This window comes from Hylobates moloch, unplaced genomic scaffold, assembly GCF_009828535.3.
Source record: "Hylobates moloch isolate HMO894 unplaced genomic scaffold, HMol_V3 SCAFFOLD_1, whole genome shotgun sequence".
Lineage (NCBI taxonomy): Eukaryota > Metazoa > Chordata > Mammalia > Primates > Hylobatidae > Hylobates > Hylobates moloch.
Window position 1 is genome coordinate 218,691,032 of NW_026652276.1, and position 17,966 is coordinate 218,708,997.

The 17,966-nt window shown below is 43.0% G+C and overlaps 1 protein-coding gene and 1 long non-coding RNA gene across 4 annotated transcripts in view; one reads left to right on the top strand and one right to left on the bottom strand.

Moving 5' to 3' along the window:
- The window catches only part of DGKI (diacylglycerol kinase iota), a 475,885-nt gene that overhangs the window by 283,221 nt on the left and 174,698 nt on the right, over positions 1 to 17,966 (bottom strand). For all 3 annotated transcript variants that reach the window (XM_032761874.2, XM_058427069.1, XM_058427074.1), the window contains exon 4: positions 773 to 847. In XM_032761874.2, the coding sequence (XP_032617765.1) occupies positions 773 to 847 (75 nt within the window). The remainder of the gene's footprint in view (positions 1 to 772; positions 848 to 17,966) is intronic.
- Positions 10,202 to 16,456, top strand: LOC131381079 (uncharacterized). Its single transcript, XR_009209527.1, has 3 exons — positions 10,202 to 10,217; positions 14,072 to 14,163; positions 16,336 to 16,456. It is a non-coding gene; the product is annotated as an uncharacterized LOC131381079 (long non-coding RNA).

Genomic DNA, 17,966 nt, shown 5'->3' on the forward strand with positions numbered 1-17,966 from the left:
AGCTAGGATCAACTGGTCATGTCAGTGAAACTAAATGAATGTCATGGGGGACTAAAATAGTTCAATGCATTTACCCCTGACAGCTCAAGAACATAGATAATACACAGAGAAACACACACATTAAAACGGAGTAGGAAGTGTGAAGGGAAAGAGGATGGCAGGCAACTCACTATTGGAGCCTTTCCCATCCCCTAAATGACAAATAAATGGACTTTGCCGAATCCACTTATTCTGGAGGCACACCACCACCGGGATGTCACTTCCAGTCCCACCCACACATTTGAGCAGCAACAAAAGGAGTACTGCCCCAGCAGAGTGAGAGCCGGCTTCCAGCGTGGCTCACTCCCTTGCAGGCACTTTGGGAAGAAGTAAACCACACAAGTCAGATATATGTGAACAACAATTATAAGGAGCTTATGGAATTTCTTCCTTCTTAAACAGCTTATGGAAGAGCCTATGGGTGAATAGTAATGCTTGAACTGAGATGATATAATAAGAGAATCCGTGCACACCAGGCTTTTCCATCTAACTGTGTTATTCCTTTTCCCGAGAGTCAACGTAAAATGATATCAAATTACACTTCAGCAAACAAGAGAGTGAATGACCCTTAAACATTGTCTTTTCATTATTAATCTGATAATAATGTTGGAATTCCAGCTTTTTTTTTTTAAGGGCATTGTTTTCAAAAAGTTGGAACTAGAAATTTACACCGGGCGTCTGAAGACCAAATACTTGCAATGTAACAAAACTGCAGCAGGGGGCGCGCTCTTACCTTTTCTAGCTGCTCAATGCAGGCGGTGTGGACGACGATTTTACAGACTGCACACTTCCTCCTGAGAGCTGATTTCTACAACATTCAATTCAAAAGACAAGAAAGAAATGTTAACGGTCTATTCTGAAGATTTCCCTAATATTAAAGTGGGCATATATAATATATACATAAATACAGCAAATATTGTAATTATTTATATTACAAAGCAAATTTAAAACTTCATCTTAAATATTAAATAAACTGACAAACTTTATCAACAGTCTCTCCACTCACCAAGTAGCTCCATATCTGCATGACTTAGGGTGGGCTAGATTGTCTCTTCAAATAATAATAAAAATAATAGCTCCAATATTTTGAGCATATAATAAGAACTGGCTCTTCGTTCTAACTTTCAGAACCTTACAATATAGGCATTATTCTCTTCCATTTTAAAATATTTTCTACATTATCACTCAAGTAGCTAAGGGACAAGACCAACATCCAAACTTAGATCTAAGTTGAAAACAGGCATTCTGTCCCTATTGCCAAAGTGTCTAGATTTCCAGGGGCCAGTCATTTTAGGCTTCTATCCCAGGCATGAGTCTAGACTAAGTTACTTCGGTTTCTGCCCAAATCTTCCAGAAGTAAAAGAAGGCAAGTTCAGCTTTTACGCCCAGGAAACAATAAGAATAGCAACAAAAGCAGGAAAAGCTGCTAATAGGAATATAGTATTTGCTATGTGCTCTCATAAGCACTTCACAAATGGTAGTTCACTTAACCCTCACAACCCTATGAAACAGGTCCTATTCTTAATTCAATTTTACTGATGAGACAACTGCCCAAGGTCAGCGAATTAAGGCACAGCAGGGCCAGGTGGTCTGGCTTCAGAGCTCGTGCTTATAAGCATTACACAATTCGGCCTCTCTGACAGTCAGTACTAGTTTAAAATTATAATGAAATAAAACTTTTTAAAGTTTATCTTTTTCTCTAACGATAAAAAATGGACTGCATGGAGAGAGATGAATGAGCACAATCTGCATTTCATGACTGCCAGTGTCATGCAGGATCTAAGATAGGAAAGTTCAGCCCTCTCTATAAAGGACAGACTGGAAGGAGGATTTGTATGAATAATTTCTGTGTTTGAGCCTGAAAGAAATGTACTATAACTAAGCCTATCTGTCAGATGGTCTATCAAAGCATCCAAGTGTGAAAGGTCCTGAGTTTCTGTCCTCTTAGAGATTGCTGGCAACCTTCCCCTTCCGAGGAGTGGTTTCCCCTGCTGAGGTATAATTTTTGAGTCAATTGTGTCAGGTAGGTGAGAAGAAATAAAGCATTGCTGCAGCCAGAGATTGGAAGGGCTGCAAACCACCACTTTGGAGGGGTAGGATTAGGAAAGAAACTGCAGCCTCATAGGTCTTAGACAGCTGCATTCATTCAACATGGGGCATTTACACATTATCAGCCACCTACAAAGAATCTAAAACACTGCAGTACCGCTGCCATGAAACTTGTAGAAGAAATCCACCGACTGAAATTCCTTTACTCTGCTTGCAGATGCTTTTATCACTCTCGGATTTCCTCTTCCTGAGGGAAGAACATGCTGTAGCACATGAAATATGTTTACAATTGCTTTTGCACATAACAATGATAAAAGAAACCAAAGCATCTAGCTACACTACTGAACAGTGTCTTGTTCTACTACTAAAAAAGAAAAGAAGAAGAAGAGAAAAAGAAGGAGGGGGAGGAACAACAAGAAAACATGAAGTCATAATCGTAGTAGCACAGCAGTAGCAATCAAAAGAACAATCAAAAAATTCTATTTTGCTCTACAGGGTAGAGCACCCATAAGCAAATCATGGTTTCCCTTCTGTTTCCTATGGATATCCTGGTGCGAATCACTGCTTTGGCAGCACCTGCAGAAAATGCATGGGGCATTTGAGTCACATTGCTAATCAGAGTTATAGTGACACAAAGGAAACTGGAGTTGATTTTAGTCTATTCATTTCCCATGAAACTCCTGGTAAATTACATTGTGGATAAGCAAAGCAATATTACCACAGGTAGGCAACCACTTACAGGCTGTGATTTAAGGATGCCTGAAAAGCCTCCCTCCTTGCCAATAACTCCTGCCCTAGTCTAGCTTCGTGCTTGACACTACGGTCTGCTTTAAGTTCTATGGAGTTCCAGGGATTTCTTAGTCTGCTACAAAAGTCACTGAGGATGGAAGGAAGACACGGAGAAAACTCAGGAAGCCTCATGCATTCAATGAAATGGAATGCCTCCTCCTTTCTTTGTTTTACAAATCAGGATTCTGAGTCAAAACATCTTTTGCACAAGGGATCTGCGCTAGAAGAATTTGAGAACCGGTGAGTTAAGATATGCTATCTCTCAGCCTTCTGGAACGTCATGTAAATGCACTAACATCATTCATATGGAAAAACTGAAGTGCAAAGTTCTGCAGATGATAATATATGGAGTCGAGTGCTGTAAGTTATGAAACTGATTTTAACTGAACTATATTGATTTTTAAAAGATCCTCTTAAAATATATTACAAACTTATGTGCCTTTTGAGGCAGAATATATAAACCATATTCTAAATTTTTCTTCATAAAGACTACAACATGATGCACTGTACTGCAAAGAACAGTCATTTTTCTCTTTCCTATCCTTCTGTTTGGGCAGAGCTCCTTTTGAGTCAGCGTTGCTGTCTTTTGTTGCTCTCAATTTCCTAAATGGCAGCTTCTCAACAGCTTTTAATTTGAGAAATCAAATAATTACAGTTTACAATCATATGTAAAATTAAGTAAATGAATTCTGAATAAAGGTCCAAGGTCTTTTGCCATAGTAGAAAAGTAAATAGATTTTTAGTTCCTTAATTGAGGAAAACTGTTTAAGCAAATCTGAAATTTTAATCACTGACTTCACGGCGTATGACTACGTTTCAACTGGTTAAAGTTATTTGAAGTAGCTGGATAATAAGCTTCCGGACAGAAATTGCCCAAAACACATAGAATTTTGTGCGTTCCCAGCTATATACAAAGGTAAGATGCAGGAATCTGGACATTCTAAATACTATAAATATTCACTTTTTTCCAAATAACTTACATGAGCCAATGCTTACTTCTCTATGAAAGCTGATAAATTAAACCAAGAAAAGTCACTTAAAAGCATTCAGTAGGGGCCAGGAGCAGTGGCTCACGCCTGTAATCCCAGCACTTTGGCAGGCCGAGGCGGGTGGATCACAAGGTCAGGAGATCGAGACCATCCTGGCTAACACAGTGAAACCCCGTCTGTACTAAAAATACAAAAAAATTAGCCAGGCGTGGTGGCGGGCACCTGTAGTCCCAGCTACTTGGGAGGCTGAGGCAGGAGAATGGCGTGAACCTGGGAGGCAGAGCTTGCAGTGAGCCGAGATCGCGCCACTGCACTCCAGCCTGGGCGACAGAGCAAGACTCCATCTCAAAAAAGAAGCATTCAGTAGGTTAGCTCTTACTCCTCACATTGGGACATAGTTGTTATAGAACCTAGCACAAAAACATAATTTAAACAAATATTGCCTAGAACATGAAACATGTTTAAAAATTAAAATTATTTAAAAAACAATAATTTGCTCTCATCAATGAATTTAAAGGCCAATTCAGCTTACTGCCTTAAATATCAAACAGTACCTAAGCACTCTGACTAAGGGTTTCCTGATTTTGCTGGTGTTGGTATTCAAAAGAAACTTATTTGTAGGAGTGTGGTATGGGGTGGACAGAGGGGGGAACATATCTGTTTAAACTAAGACAATATGGAATACAGTATAGATCGCATTCCATTATATTACACTGTTCTAATAAAAACATGACCAACATTTACTTCAATAACAACACAATAATAAAGATGCTAGGTTTTAGGATGGTGGGCATGATCTCACCAGCAGCCATACAGTGGTTATAAGAGAAAACACATCCTACATATTTCCCATACTGCAGGCACTGCTGGCATTCAAAGTAGTGACAGCTCTCCACCAATCTTCAGCTCATAGCAGGCAAGGAAGAAAAACCGTCACAGCTTTAGACCACTGGAGCAGGGAATGGGGATTGAGGAGGACAGAGGGATCAGTGGCAGGCAGTGGTAGAGTATACAATTGTCCCTAATAAAGAGATTAATATTGAATCCTATCCCACCCAACTACCTCCCTTGCCTAAGTCCCTGATCTATATGTACCAAGAAAGCTATTTTTTTTCTTCCTTTGAGCAAGGTATGTGATTTCTGCTAAGTAACAATGAATATCTGGTGGGAGTTGAGAGAGTTTGATAGAGAAAAAGAGGAAAGGAAGGAAGGGAAAGATGATGATGAAAAATAAAGATGAAAAAGAGGGAAGGGGAAAAGACGGGAAAGGGTAGGAGAGAAGGGAGAGGAGAGGGGAGGAAAGGAGAAGGGGGTGGGTCCTTTAGGGCCTGGGGTTACCTACTTTCTCAGGCCTCTGATTTATAAAAGGATTGGGGCCTTTTTGCTGCCCAAGGTAAGTAAAATTAAATATCTGTCATTCCCAATTGTCAGAAGTTTGACACCCAGGAAGCAGGTACAACAAGCCTGGCTGTCCCCTTCTGAAGAAGGGATATGGCAAGCCTTATTTCTTCCTGCAATGGGGCCAACTGCACTGCCTGCTGACTACATAGCTTCTGCTGCGGTCCTAAGAGCCCCCACTGAGCTTGCCCACCTCGACAGGTAGAATCACCAGAGATGGGACACGGGGAAGGCAGTAGGAAAAGGGCCAGCATGGCAACACGCTCTTAGTCTCCCCATCTCAGAAGAGCTCAGAGGCCAGAGGATGCTGCAGGACCAAGAACACCAGGGCAAAGTCTGAGCTCATGGCACCTCACTCCAGAATTCCCAGGCCTAACGCGAAGAATCACCAGCTATGAGGCCAACAGTGAGCAAAGGGATGACAGCCAGGAAAGGGGCTCCAGGCAGAAACCAACAATACTGTGAGTGCATAAGGGGGCAGATGGGGCATGCTGGGGAAAGGGCCAGAGGAGGGTCACATGGTGAGAAGCCAGGAAGAAGGACAGAGGAGGTTGCTGGGCCAGGCCTACCCGCAGCTGCCTCCCAGCTTTCTCCCTCATGGTTTCTCTACCCCTTAGCCTCCTAGATGGGAAGATTCACCCTGAGGACTAGAAACAGAGGGAAGGCTGAAAATCAGGCAAAGGGGCTGCAAGAGAGGCCAGGGGAGTGCTCTCCTCCTCCCCCTTCTCCTTCCCTTTTAGACCACAAAGCCCAGTCCACAGCAGCATTTTGGAGATGGGTAGGCAGGAGGGGCCATGCAGCCCTGGCAGCACTGTCCTTTCCTCCTCTTCAATGGTGGGGCTAATGGAATGCTTAGGAAAGGGGAGGGGAGGAACCTTCCTAAGCTCTTAGAATGTCAGGAATCTGGTGTCGTTTCAGTAGGCAGTGTCTCTCTGGCAACATACACAAGAACATTGTTGCTGTATAATCCAAGGTAAATGAAAACAAGAGTTCTTTGATTTATTTAAAAACCTAATTAGAAGAAATGACAAGCATACTTGGCAAGTTCTACTTCTCTGGGGAGTCTGGGATGCAAATCTATAAATTGGCATTAGGAAAAATGAAGAATGACATTATCTGAAAGTTCCATTAATATGATTTCAGGGCCAAAGCCTGACCTCCGCTGTCACTCATGCAGGCTTCTCTTTTTCTTCAAAAGAATATAGAACATTTTGGACAAGCCAGGAGGGTGGCTAGCTGAAGTTCCAGCACACTCCTTTTTTTTTTTTTTGAGACGGAGTCTCACTTTGTAGCCCGGGCTGGAGTGCAGTGGCGGGATCTCGGCTCACTGCAAGCTCTGCCTCCTGGGTTCATGCCATTCTCCTGCCTCAGCCTCCCAAGTAGGTGGGACTACAGGCGCCCGCCACCATGCCTGGCTAATTTTTTTGTATGCTTAGTAGAGACGGGGTTTCACTGTGTTAGCCAGGATGGTCTGGATCTCCTGACCTCGTGATTCACCCGCCTCGGCCTGCCAAAGTGCTGGGATTACAGGCGTGAGCCACCGTGCCTGGCGCAGCACACTCCTTTTATCCTCAGTATATCACTCATTCTGTCTATGACAATAGGATCTCACGATTCCAGACCAAAAAGCAAAGATGCCACAAGTCCGGAGGAGTCTGTGACCCGAGTGGAAACTCAGACTTCTCCTTAGAGGTTCAATTGCAAAGAGACCTCACTCCATGTTAAAAGGTCCCAGCCCAGACCCTGAGTAGTGCTGGCCCACGTTGGAGGGCAGGCGTTCATTTGTAAAGATCCCATGTGTTTGTGCAATGTGATCTGTGGACAGACAAGGATTTGGTAAGGGCTGAAACCTTCTGCGATAGCCCCCAACAACCAACACCGTTGATAAGGGATGATGCCAAAAATATCTCAGAATATCTGAAAGAAAAGCAGTAGGAACAACTAGAAGTTGGGTTGAAGACTCTTACAAAGGATACACCAAAATACTCATGCAATGCTCAGATATACACCAATACTCCTGAATCTGTAGATGCCAGGGATCTGGAATCATGATGGTTTGAGGTATCCTACATAAGAGAAGATTCCATATGGCTGAAACAATCTGTTACTGCTGACTTTTCCAGAATATATTTATGGAAATTTAGTCCACCAATTATTTTAACCATCACTATGTGTATAAGACTATGAGAGTGCTATACAGGATATAAACAGGAGGAAGCTTCTGTCCTTGCAAGAGCTGGCAAGCTACTTCAGGAGACAAGAGGGACTTGGTAGAAGAGGCCATTCACAGGAGAGAGCCACGCATGGCTACACGCTCAACAACAGCCCAGACAAGAAAAGCTATCATCTAGAGAAGGGCAAAATCTGAGGCCGAACCAGTCAAAAGGGTCTAGCAGAGAAAGCAAAGTCTTAAATTTGGGCTTAAAATATGGATATTCAAAAAAATCAAAGGCATTCCAGCAGGAAAAAGATCTGAAGTCTCTTTATGTAGTAGGCACCGATGCCTCTGAAAAGGCATGGAGACCTGCTTTGGCATGTCCACTGCGGGACAATTCCGGGCTCCTGGGTGTCTATGTACAGAAGTCACTGGGCTCAAGGCTGGTGGTTGAGTGTGGAGGTTTGAACAGTGTGTCTGGGGGTTGCTGGCAAGTAGAGTAGGATGCCCTCAAACCTGGGAAGTAGGTACACTGGCTGTGTTAAGAAGCCAGAGGAGCTGTCTCATGAGCTGCAAGAGAAGGGGAAACAGAACTATTCCCCAGAAGCCATGGGTTTCAAACTTACAGAGTTACAGAGAGGTAGAGATTTCTCTGTGTGTTTCCATGCTGCTATACTCCAGCACTGAGAACCAAGAACACTGCCTGACACAGTTATTCTGAAAGGAAAACGGGAGGGAAGAAAGGAGAAAGGGCTTCTGAGGTAGGACTCTCTCCCCACTTAACCCCTCAACCAGCCCCAGTCTGGAGAATTGGTGGCTTCGGAAACATTAGGAGACAAAACCCCCACCGGGACATAGACATTCTTGCAATAAGCAATCCCAAAAGCAACAGTAATGAGGCGCCCTCAGACTGTTTGAGGAATGGAAGCTCTCTGCCCACAATAGGGAAAAAATAGTGCGGCTGGGTGCGGTGACTCACGCCTGTAATCCCAGAACTTTGGGAGGCCGAGGCCCAGAACATGAGGCCGGGAGTTCAACTCCAGCCTGGCCAACGTGTCAAAAGCCTGTCTCTACTAAAAATACAAAAAATTAGCTGGGCATGGTGGCGGGCGCCTGTAATCCCAGCTACCCAGGAGGCTGAGGCATGAGAATCACTTGAACCTAGGAGGTGGAGGTTGCAGTGAACTGAGACTGTGCCACTGCACTCCAGGCTGGGTGACAGAGCAAGACTCTGTCTCAAAAAAAAAAAAAAAAAAGGAAAAAGAAAAAGAAAGCATAGAGGCTGCATGACAATTATAGCTGAACAACTATAATATTTTTGTGAGCACAAATCAGATATCTTCTGGGGACTCACAGGACTATCTGACGGAAGGGCTATTTTGCAGAAGACTGAGGTCTTACGTAGACTGCATAGAGTTAAAAAACAGTTGCATCTGTATTACTGTGGCTCATGTGATGCCACCTGTGTCTACAAGTTGGTTAAACCTTGGAATGTTTATTTGGGAACAGTTGCAGGAGTGGAGAGAAAACAGACAGAACCAGGGATTACAGGCATGAGCCACCGTGCCCAGCCCTGAAAAATTGTTTTGATCTCATAGAACTTATATTCTCCTGTGAGAGACAGACAACCAACAAGAGAGATTAGTATATAAAATATTGATAGAAATAAATACTAAAAAGAAAATCAAAGAGAGAAAGGGAGATAAGAAACATCAAGAGCAGGAGATGATTGAAGTTGTAGACAGGTGAGCCGGGGAAGGTTTCACTGAACATTTTGACAAACACCCAAAGGAAGTGAGAGAGTTTACCACGTGGATATCTGAGGGAAAAACATTCTAGGCAAAGGGCACAGCCAGTGCAAAGCTCAGAGGCATGAGGATGTCAGATGCTAAGGAGTGGCCAGGGGCCAGTGTGGGGGAGTAGAGATGAGGTCAGATGATAACAGCAGGCCAAATCACGCTGTGTTGCAGGTCGTGGTTAAGACACTGGCTTTTTTTCCTGAAAGAGAATAAGAAATTCAAAGGTCACAGTGATAATTTCCTATATGAGGCGATGGGGGCCTGAACTGGAGTGACAAGAATGGAACAAAAAGGAAGCCGCAAGAGTGACTGAGAGCACACAGCCCTTTTCCCAGCCCCACACCGGCCTCCGCTAAGGTCAGCGTGAATTCCTCATACTTTGTCCTTAAGTCTTTCAGTAGAATCATCAGCAGCTCAGGAGGGCTTCAGTCCTACCCCTTGGTCAGCTCTGCTGTTCATGTGTATGCTGGGCTGACAGCACACCTGACAGTCTCATGCTGTGTTATGGTTGGAATTGCCTCTCAAGTACGGCAGGAAAACTCACTTGATGCTCTTCGAACAGCGTGTTTTGTTCTGTTCTGAGAAACACATTATCAGAGGCATTCTGCATATGAAGTGTTTATGTTTATGCTCCTAGCACCTCCCCTGAGTAACCTCAGATGTGCATGTAGGTTCTAGATACTAGGCTGAACCCCACCTAGGCAGGGTCAATTCCACGACCTCCCGAGAGACCTACAGGGAGAAAGAAGAGCAGTGCCTGTGTGTTGTTGTTTGAAACTGACATAAAAAGTTGTCTGTTTCCCAGATAGCCAGTGTATTTTATATTTTTCATCTGTAGAGAAAGAAAACCAAAATCTTACAGCAGAAAGCCAAGGGGAAAAAAAAGACTTCGTGAGCTGAATATAAGAACTAGAAAGACACCCAAAAACCTTTCCTCTTCCTGAGAAGCGGCCAATCAGGCCTCGTTTCTTGTTTCTTCTTACCAGGAGAAACAACCTGGTAAGAACCAAATTGCTAGGATTGCGTTAATTCAAAGCTAAAGTTGATGACTGGTTAGAAAGAATGATACATCCATCATGTTTTGAGCACTGGATTAAGTTTGGTAAAAACTACAGTCAGAACAGTGCAGGATTCTTTTTAAGGGAGGGAAAAGGTACATGTCTGTATTTCAACAGTTTACCCTTACACTAAAATTTGTACCAAATCACACTCTTAAATGGTTAAATGTGACTTATGTTAGTGGATTTAATACTTCTTTTTAATGAGAAGAAAGTGATAGGCACAAAGTTTCTCTGATAGGCTTCAACAGAAAGCTACAGCAAGCCTGTGGTCCCTGATACTCAGTAGGCTGAGGCAGTAGGATCACTTGAGCCCAGGAGTTTGAGGCTGCAGTGAGCCAGGATCACATCACTGCATTCCAACCTGGGTGACACGGCAGAATTCTGTCTCTAAAACAAACATACAAACAAACAAAAAACAGAAAGCTATGACGTGAATCTTAGGAGAAGTCTACACCTTGGAATTCATTTGGGTGACTATCGCATACTGCCACCATCTTTTGGAAATCTTCTTACAATTCAGGCACAGTTATTGAGATGTAAAATAAATATTGCAGCCAGTCTTTATAACAAGCATGGCGAAGGGCCTAATAAGTTTGAATGGGTTTGCACAAGTCTAATGAAATGATACTAACAAACTGATGCCCTCAGAGATGCCAGGCGGAGAGTCATGGGGAATGATACTCAGTGTGCCCCTCCATCTAGATTACCGTGCGGCTCAGGTACTCCTTCTGCCTCCTCCCTCATAGTCATGATACATTAAAAAGGGTTCCAGCCTAATGAACTTGAAGAAATCCTTAAAAATCCATAATTCTATTCCCACCCTGGCTCTCATTTTACCCAAGGACACTTCATATGTCATCATGCTTATTACTGAAGTTCTCTGTACTTTGCTGCCCTCGTTTCTTGTTTCTGCTTCTTTAAAATTCGCCTGCTTCTCTTTTATTTCTTTTTCCCCATTTGTTTTTCCATGCTTCTCAGCTTGGAAGTCAGTATGCAACCATGGCCGGTCACTAGTTTCAACTCATCAGATGCAATCTTCCTGGTTTTGGCTCTTTACAGGTGGTTTTGTGGCTGTTCCTTGTCATATTTTTACACGCTCTTCAAGGTGATTATTTGTGCCAGCAGGTCAAAGTTGCGGCATGTCTTATAGTAGAGTAATTGAAGGGTTGATATGCATGCAAATATGGATATAAATATAATTACAGGTACACAGACACTAACAAGTAGAAATTCATACCATTAGAGCCCTACACACATACACACCCATGTGCATCCACAAATTTCAAGCAGACAGACTTGAGTGAAGATGGGCTAGACATATTACAGAAGTCATAACAAAACAAGTTAATAGAAAATGGTGTTTCTATGTCTTGGTGGCTTTCTCTAGCTCTGAGGTAGCATATCATGGGGAGAGCAGAGATCTGAGCCTTAGTATAAACCAGGAAATCCCAAACACTTTGCCTTTTTTAGTCCTTGCTTGTGTGATAGTACCATAAACACCATCTTACTTGTATTATGAATCCTGACATGTTTCCATTATCAGTTTACTTTGTGGAAATAGAATTATCTTCTTAAAGTTCACAGCTTAATATTTCTAACCAAACATTCAGAGATATTTGCTTTGATATGGAAACTGTATTTCTAGTTCAGAAGCAATATCAAGCTGTGGTAAATTAGTTATCCTTTCAATGCCATTTTTCACATTCCAAGCTATTTGGTGACATAATTAAGGCAGTCTTCCAGCCAATCTAGTCCAGGAAGACCCACAGACATCTCAGTCATTGTTTACTCAACACTGTACCTCCAGTTGGTAATGTTTTCACTGACACATACACACCCGCCCATATCATTTTTTAATGACATCATAACCACAGAGATTTGCCAGGAGGCTAGCTGTGTAATATACACATTACCCACACCGTAAACACAGCTCACTTCTGCCATGCCAAGTAGGTACAACTTACCCACTTTACAACTAAGGAAACTGAGACCCTATGAGACTGTGCAACTTGCCCAAGAAAGACCAGCTAAGAGTGGAAGCAAAGTCTTTCTAACCCAAAGCCATCTCTATGTGTTACAGCCTACTGTTTTCCCCTTTTCTTTGCTAGTGGTAGACTGGGGACCAAGACTGATGAGGATAGACAAGAAATATGATATTTAATGTGATTGCTTCATATGATCTGTTCTCATGAGATCCCTAGGGGAACTGACTAATGACAACCACACATGACCCCCATGCCAAGATGGCAAAAAGCAGTCTCTGTTCTCCATGAGAATGAAATAAAATGCACTGCAAAAGGCATAGCACTGGCTAAACAGGGCATAAAACCTTACACAAGTCACCTACCTGCATGTGTTAAATCTCCCTCTAAAGACCCTTAAAAATGAGGCAGGAATTCAGACGTCCTGGATTATAAATATAACAATACTTAAATGGCAGGGTTGATCTGGTGACAGGTGTCTGTGTGTGTATGTGTCTCTCTCTCAAAGAGCACCTCGTTGAACTCATTCATTCATTCAATGTTAAGTAACACAGGGTAACTATTCAGTGCAGTCACTTATCCTCAGTGTGGGGAATACAGCAGAGGACAACAAGGGCAGAGTTCCTCAGCTAAATGGAGCTTATGCTCTAGTGTTGGACGCAGATAAATAAGCGAACGATTTTTAAAAGTATGATAGCTAGTAAGTGGTGTGTGCTATAAAAGGTTGACAGAATGGGGAAGGAGCAGAGGGGAGGGAAAGCCTGACTGCCAGCTGGGCTAGTTGTTCCACCTCACAAGCTCAGTCCTCAACTTTCCTTGAGGAAACAGAGGTAGCAGGTGATTCTAAGACACTTCAAACCTAGTACTCTGGCTGTCTCTTTTGGCTCTGTTTCTTGGAACCACTTTCATTCAAGGAGGAATGATTATAGTGGACAATATTTATTGAGTGCCCATAATTTGCCAGCTTGCTGTTATATATGCATTAACTCATTTAATTTTCACAACAACCACAAGAAGCAGTATTATCCCATTTTCCAGATGTAAAACTTAGGCTTAAAGAGGTTAAAACAAGGACCAGAGTCACACAACTCAAAGCCTGGAAATCAGGATTCAAAGCCAGGTCATCTGATTCCAAAGCTCACATGCTTCATCAACACATCACCTGCACCTCCTTAAATGAAGGCATCAATGCAGGATTTTCCATTTCCTCGTGTTTTTAAAGCATCACTTTCTGAATATGTATCCACCTCGTCAATGTGGCAGGGAACAACAACAACAGGCTCCCAACAAACAGAGACAATACCAACTTTGGGGGCCAGTAGTGGTTTTGGAGTAACTCATAATGCAAATAATGCTTCCATCAAGATTGAGTGCCTCTGAGCAACAGGAATACTGGTTAAACCCTAGTGCTGTGGGTCCCTGCCCCTGGAAAACGCTGCAAGAAGAGAAACCATTTCTGTACACCTGGGCATTGCCTAGGTAACATGTAAGCCTTATGCTAAATCAGATGCAAATTATCTTTATTACTAGGTAACAGGACCATACAATACCCAATAACAACAGAACTGCTTCACAGAAACACACACCCTTACACAAACACGCAAATGCAGCCTCAATCTAAAATTGTCATGACAGAAGAGATGACAATTATTCTCAGAGGTTCAAACTCTAAGAATAAAATAAGACACGTGCATTTTGGCTTAATGAAAGTTTAGTATAAAGGCAAAAGAACTGCACAAAGATAGAAAAAAGCCATAAAGCTCTGGAGAGTGAGTAAGCCTCTGTGACTCTTTTTTTCCTTTATCTTTAGGTAGAAGTGAACAACCCAATATGACCACTTCAAAAGGTTGTTGTTATGGATCAGAGACGAGTATGAGTCCTCGGAAAACTGCAAAGCGTTGTGTGAGCATTTCTCAAATACTTTTCACTGACTCCTAAGATCCTACAAAATGGCAATGGGTGTTCCGTGGGGAAATTATGGGTTCCACAATCCTCCCATCCACTCAAAAAAAAAGTAGGAAATCCTGCATACCTTATATGCTTCGTTGAGCTTCACAGGTCCTATTTGTATATTAAAGTCATTCAGTGTTTTCGAAATTTATGGTCATGAGCTCCTTTTAATGTATAAGGCCGTATATTGTCTTCATTTGAGTTTAGTGTTCTCCAGAACAAAATTTTGGGTAAAAAGAAAATGGGCTGTGCAAATAGACAATGGTACTATTGATCCAGGGTTACCTAGAAGTGACAGAATCCGAAAGATCCCTTGGCTTCATAGCCTACATATACTATCACCATCCCCATTACATGAAGTGAGCAGTATCAGCACTAGATTCTCCTTTAATATACAGACAGCACTTGCTACCAAATTATAACAATCCTCATGACAGTTGTCATAGTAACAATGGCTAACATGTCCTGAGGGTCTACCATGTGCCAGACACTGTTCTAAGTGTGCACGTGAACGATCTCATGGAAATGCTGAGCTATCAGGCCAGACACCTAAAGGGTGACATTACTTCCACCGCTGAGAGCACCCCACTCTCTCCCTCTCTCATATCCACTGACTAGGAACTCAGCAGCAGAGAGTGTGTCCGTGAACATTCTTTTCTTATTTTTGTTGATGGCTACACTTTCTATGAGTCATCTTGATTCATTAGATCCTCAATATCCTAACGGTGAAAAAGGCCCCTGGCAGAGAATGGCTGGCACCCAAACAACTCAGAGAGCTGGCTTTGCCTCCTGGGCTTTATTGCCACACACGTGGTTCCCTCTGACAGCCTGCACCCAGCTCAGCCAAACTGCCATCTGGGGTGCAGATCATGAGTCTGCTGGCATTTGAGGCTGACAGAGCAGGAGCAACATGCAGGCAGATCTTGGTGCATTCTAAGTCCAACGCTGGTGCTCCATGGTACACACCAGCTAGACCCGAATACACAGATGGCCAGAAAGTCCCCAGTAATGCATTTCGGGCTCTGATTCTCTCATCTCTCACCCACACACACAGATGCATGGGAACCAGCATTTTCACCAGCTGCTGCCTGGTGCTCATTCTTCCTGAGATGAAACAGACAAGGTGTAACTGGGCTCAAAGTCATTTTCATTTTTGAACAGCAGAAAGCTGAAAGTTTCCTTCAAATAGGGCAGAGAGCTATGACCCTTGTACTCTTCTTGAAAGTTTCTTCCAAGAATCTAAGGACATGACCAGCATTCCTGTGAGCAAATACTGTGATACCCCATTACAGACAATGATGAGCTTCTGATTCACCAATAAGAAGACACAGCTTGTGAGATGAGATCACAGAATGGGTTACTTTGATTTGTCCCACTCAGTTGTTCCCAGTCATGACTTGGTAAGAATATGGATGCTACACACAGCAGCAAAATGACAGGTGAAGGCCTAAGAGTCTTAGTGTTGGGATAGACAGAATCATCCCAAATGTAAGGCCTTGTTAAGCCAGAGTCCAACCAAATCTGCTAATTAGCTTGTTCAACTCCATGACATTGAACCACAGTAGGTACAGAAGAGGAGGAAAATGAATACAAACATTTGTTAACTGATTTTATCCCTCTACTGATTCTGAGAGGTAGATTTAATCACCGCTATTTTACAGAGGAAACTGAGGCTCACAAAGGCAGAGCAGAACTTGCATTTTTATCTAGATCTTTTTGTCTCTGGATCTGTGAAGCTCTTGGCCTCCAATCCTCCAACTCTCATATCACACGGCCTCTCAAATGCAATTCATTCACTTTCTCAATAAAACTGTATTTGAAAAAATTGCAAGCAACGTTAGAAGAAATCTTAGAATTAAGGCCGGGTGTCACAGGTGAGGTTAAGCCATTTTCACCAAACATTATCTACAAGGAAAAGACTAAAGCAAAATAAAAGAACAAAACAATAACAAAAGCAAGGCAGTACCTATTAGCTGGTCCATGAAAAGAGGGTGGCATGAGCACATTTAAAAATAGAGAAGATATACCTGGTAACAGCATCCTGAAGTCTGACAGTTCCATTTTTCCTCTAACACAACCTACACGCTCACTCACCTCACCATCTACCTACTCTGTTCCCTGCAGCTCCCAGCTTCTGACACCAACCTGCCTGTCTGCTCATTTATACCTCAACCACATACCACTCAACCTAAACCTCAAGACTGCTGTAGACGCACCTGTGTGCATACGTGTCCGTGAGCCTATATAACTGTGATATCTGCATGGCCAGATAAGGTAACTCAACTTATAGAATGGCTACTATATTAGGTTCCTAGCACTGCCCTAAGAAAGCAAAGAAGTCATAAAGCTCTGGATAGTGAGTAAGCCTCTCTGACTCTTCTTTATCTTTAGGTAGAAGTGAATGGCCCAATATGACCATCCCAAAAGGTTGTTGTAACAGATCAGAGATGATGAGTATGAGTCCTAGGAAAACTGCAAACATCGTATGAGCATTTCTCAAATGCTTTTCCACTGAATACTAAGATCCCACTCAATGGCAATGGGTATTCTGTGGGGAACCCAAACTGGGCAGCTTAAAACAACAGAAATGTATTCTCTCACACTCCTAGAGGCTAGAAGTCCCAAATCAAGATTTCAACAAGGTTGAACACCCTTTTGAAGGGAACACCCTTTTGGAGGGAGAATGAATTTCATGCCTGTCTCTTAGCTTCTGAGGAGAGCCACAATCCTCAGAGGGCCTCGGCTTGCAGCTGCATCACTCTAATTCCTGCCCCCAACACCACATGGCCTTCTTCTCTGTGTGTATATCTCTGTGTGTCTTTTGAGATGGAGTTTCACTCTTTTTGCCCAGGCTGGAGTGCAAGGGCGCAATCTCGGCTCACCGCAACCTCCGCCTCCTGGGTTCAAGCGATTCTCCTGCCTCAACCTCCTGTAATGCCTCCGGGATTACAGGCATGCGTCACTACCCTGGCTAATTTTGTATTTTTAGTAGAGACGGGGTTTTTCCATGTTGGTCAGGCTGGTCTTGAACTCCCAACCTCAGGTGATCCACCTGCCTTGGCCTCCCAAAGTGCTGGGATTACAGGCATAAGCCACCGCACCCAGCATGTGTCCTCTCTTATAAGGGCACATGTCATGCTGAATTAGGGCCCACTCTACTCCAGTATGAACTCATCCTAATTAATTACATCTGCAACAACCCTATGTCCAAATCAAGTTACATTCTGAGGTACTGAAGTCCTGAGGTATCAGGACTTCAACATATCTTTTGGAGTACACTATTTAGCCCATCACAGCCACTACACACCAGGTGTGAGAACCAGGCCACGGTTTTTGGTCCTGACACTCTGTTTCTGAAGTGGATCACTGTCTCTCTACCCTGACAGTGAACAGAATCATCTGTAGATCTGGTTGTTTGTTTTTGACATCAGGCTGAGTTCCACTCCCTAGAGATCCTGATGTGGTACATCCAGAATGGGAACCAACACTTTAAAGGTAAGATTAAAAGGTAAAATGGCATAATTGACCATAATGCTCATCCAGAAACAAGAATCACTGTGGTCTATCTCAGTAGCAATACTTTAAATCAGGAAACTGAGGCAAAAAGAGGCAAAGTGATATGTCCCAACTTTACTCAGTACATAAATGGAACAGCAGGTTTTCAAACCCAGGTCAGTCCACACAAAGTCTGTTTCCTTCTGACCACCCATGCTACCCATCTGTGCCTATTCAGGTCTGTGTGACCACGGTGGGTG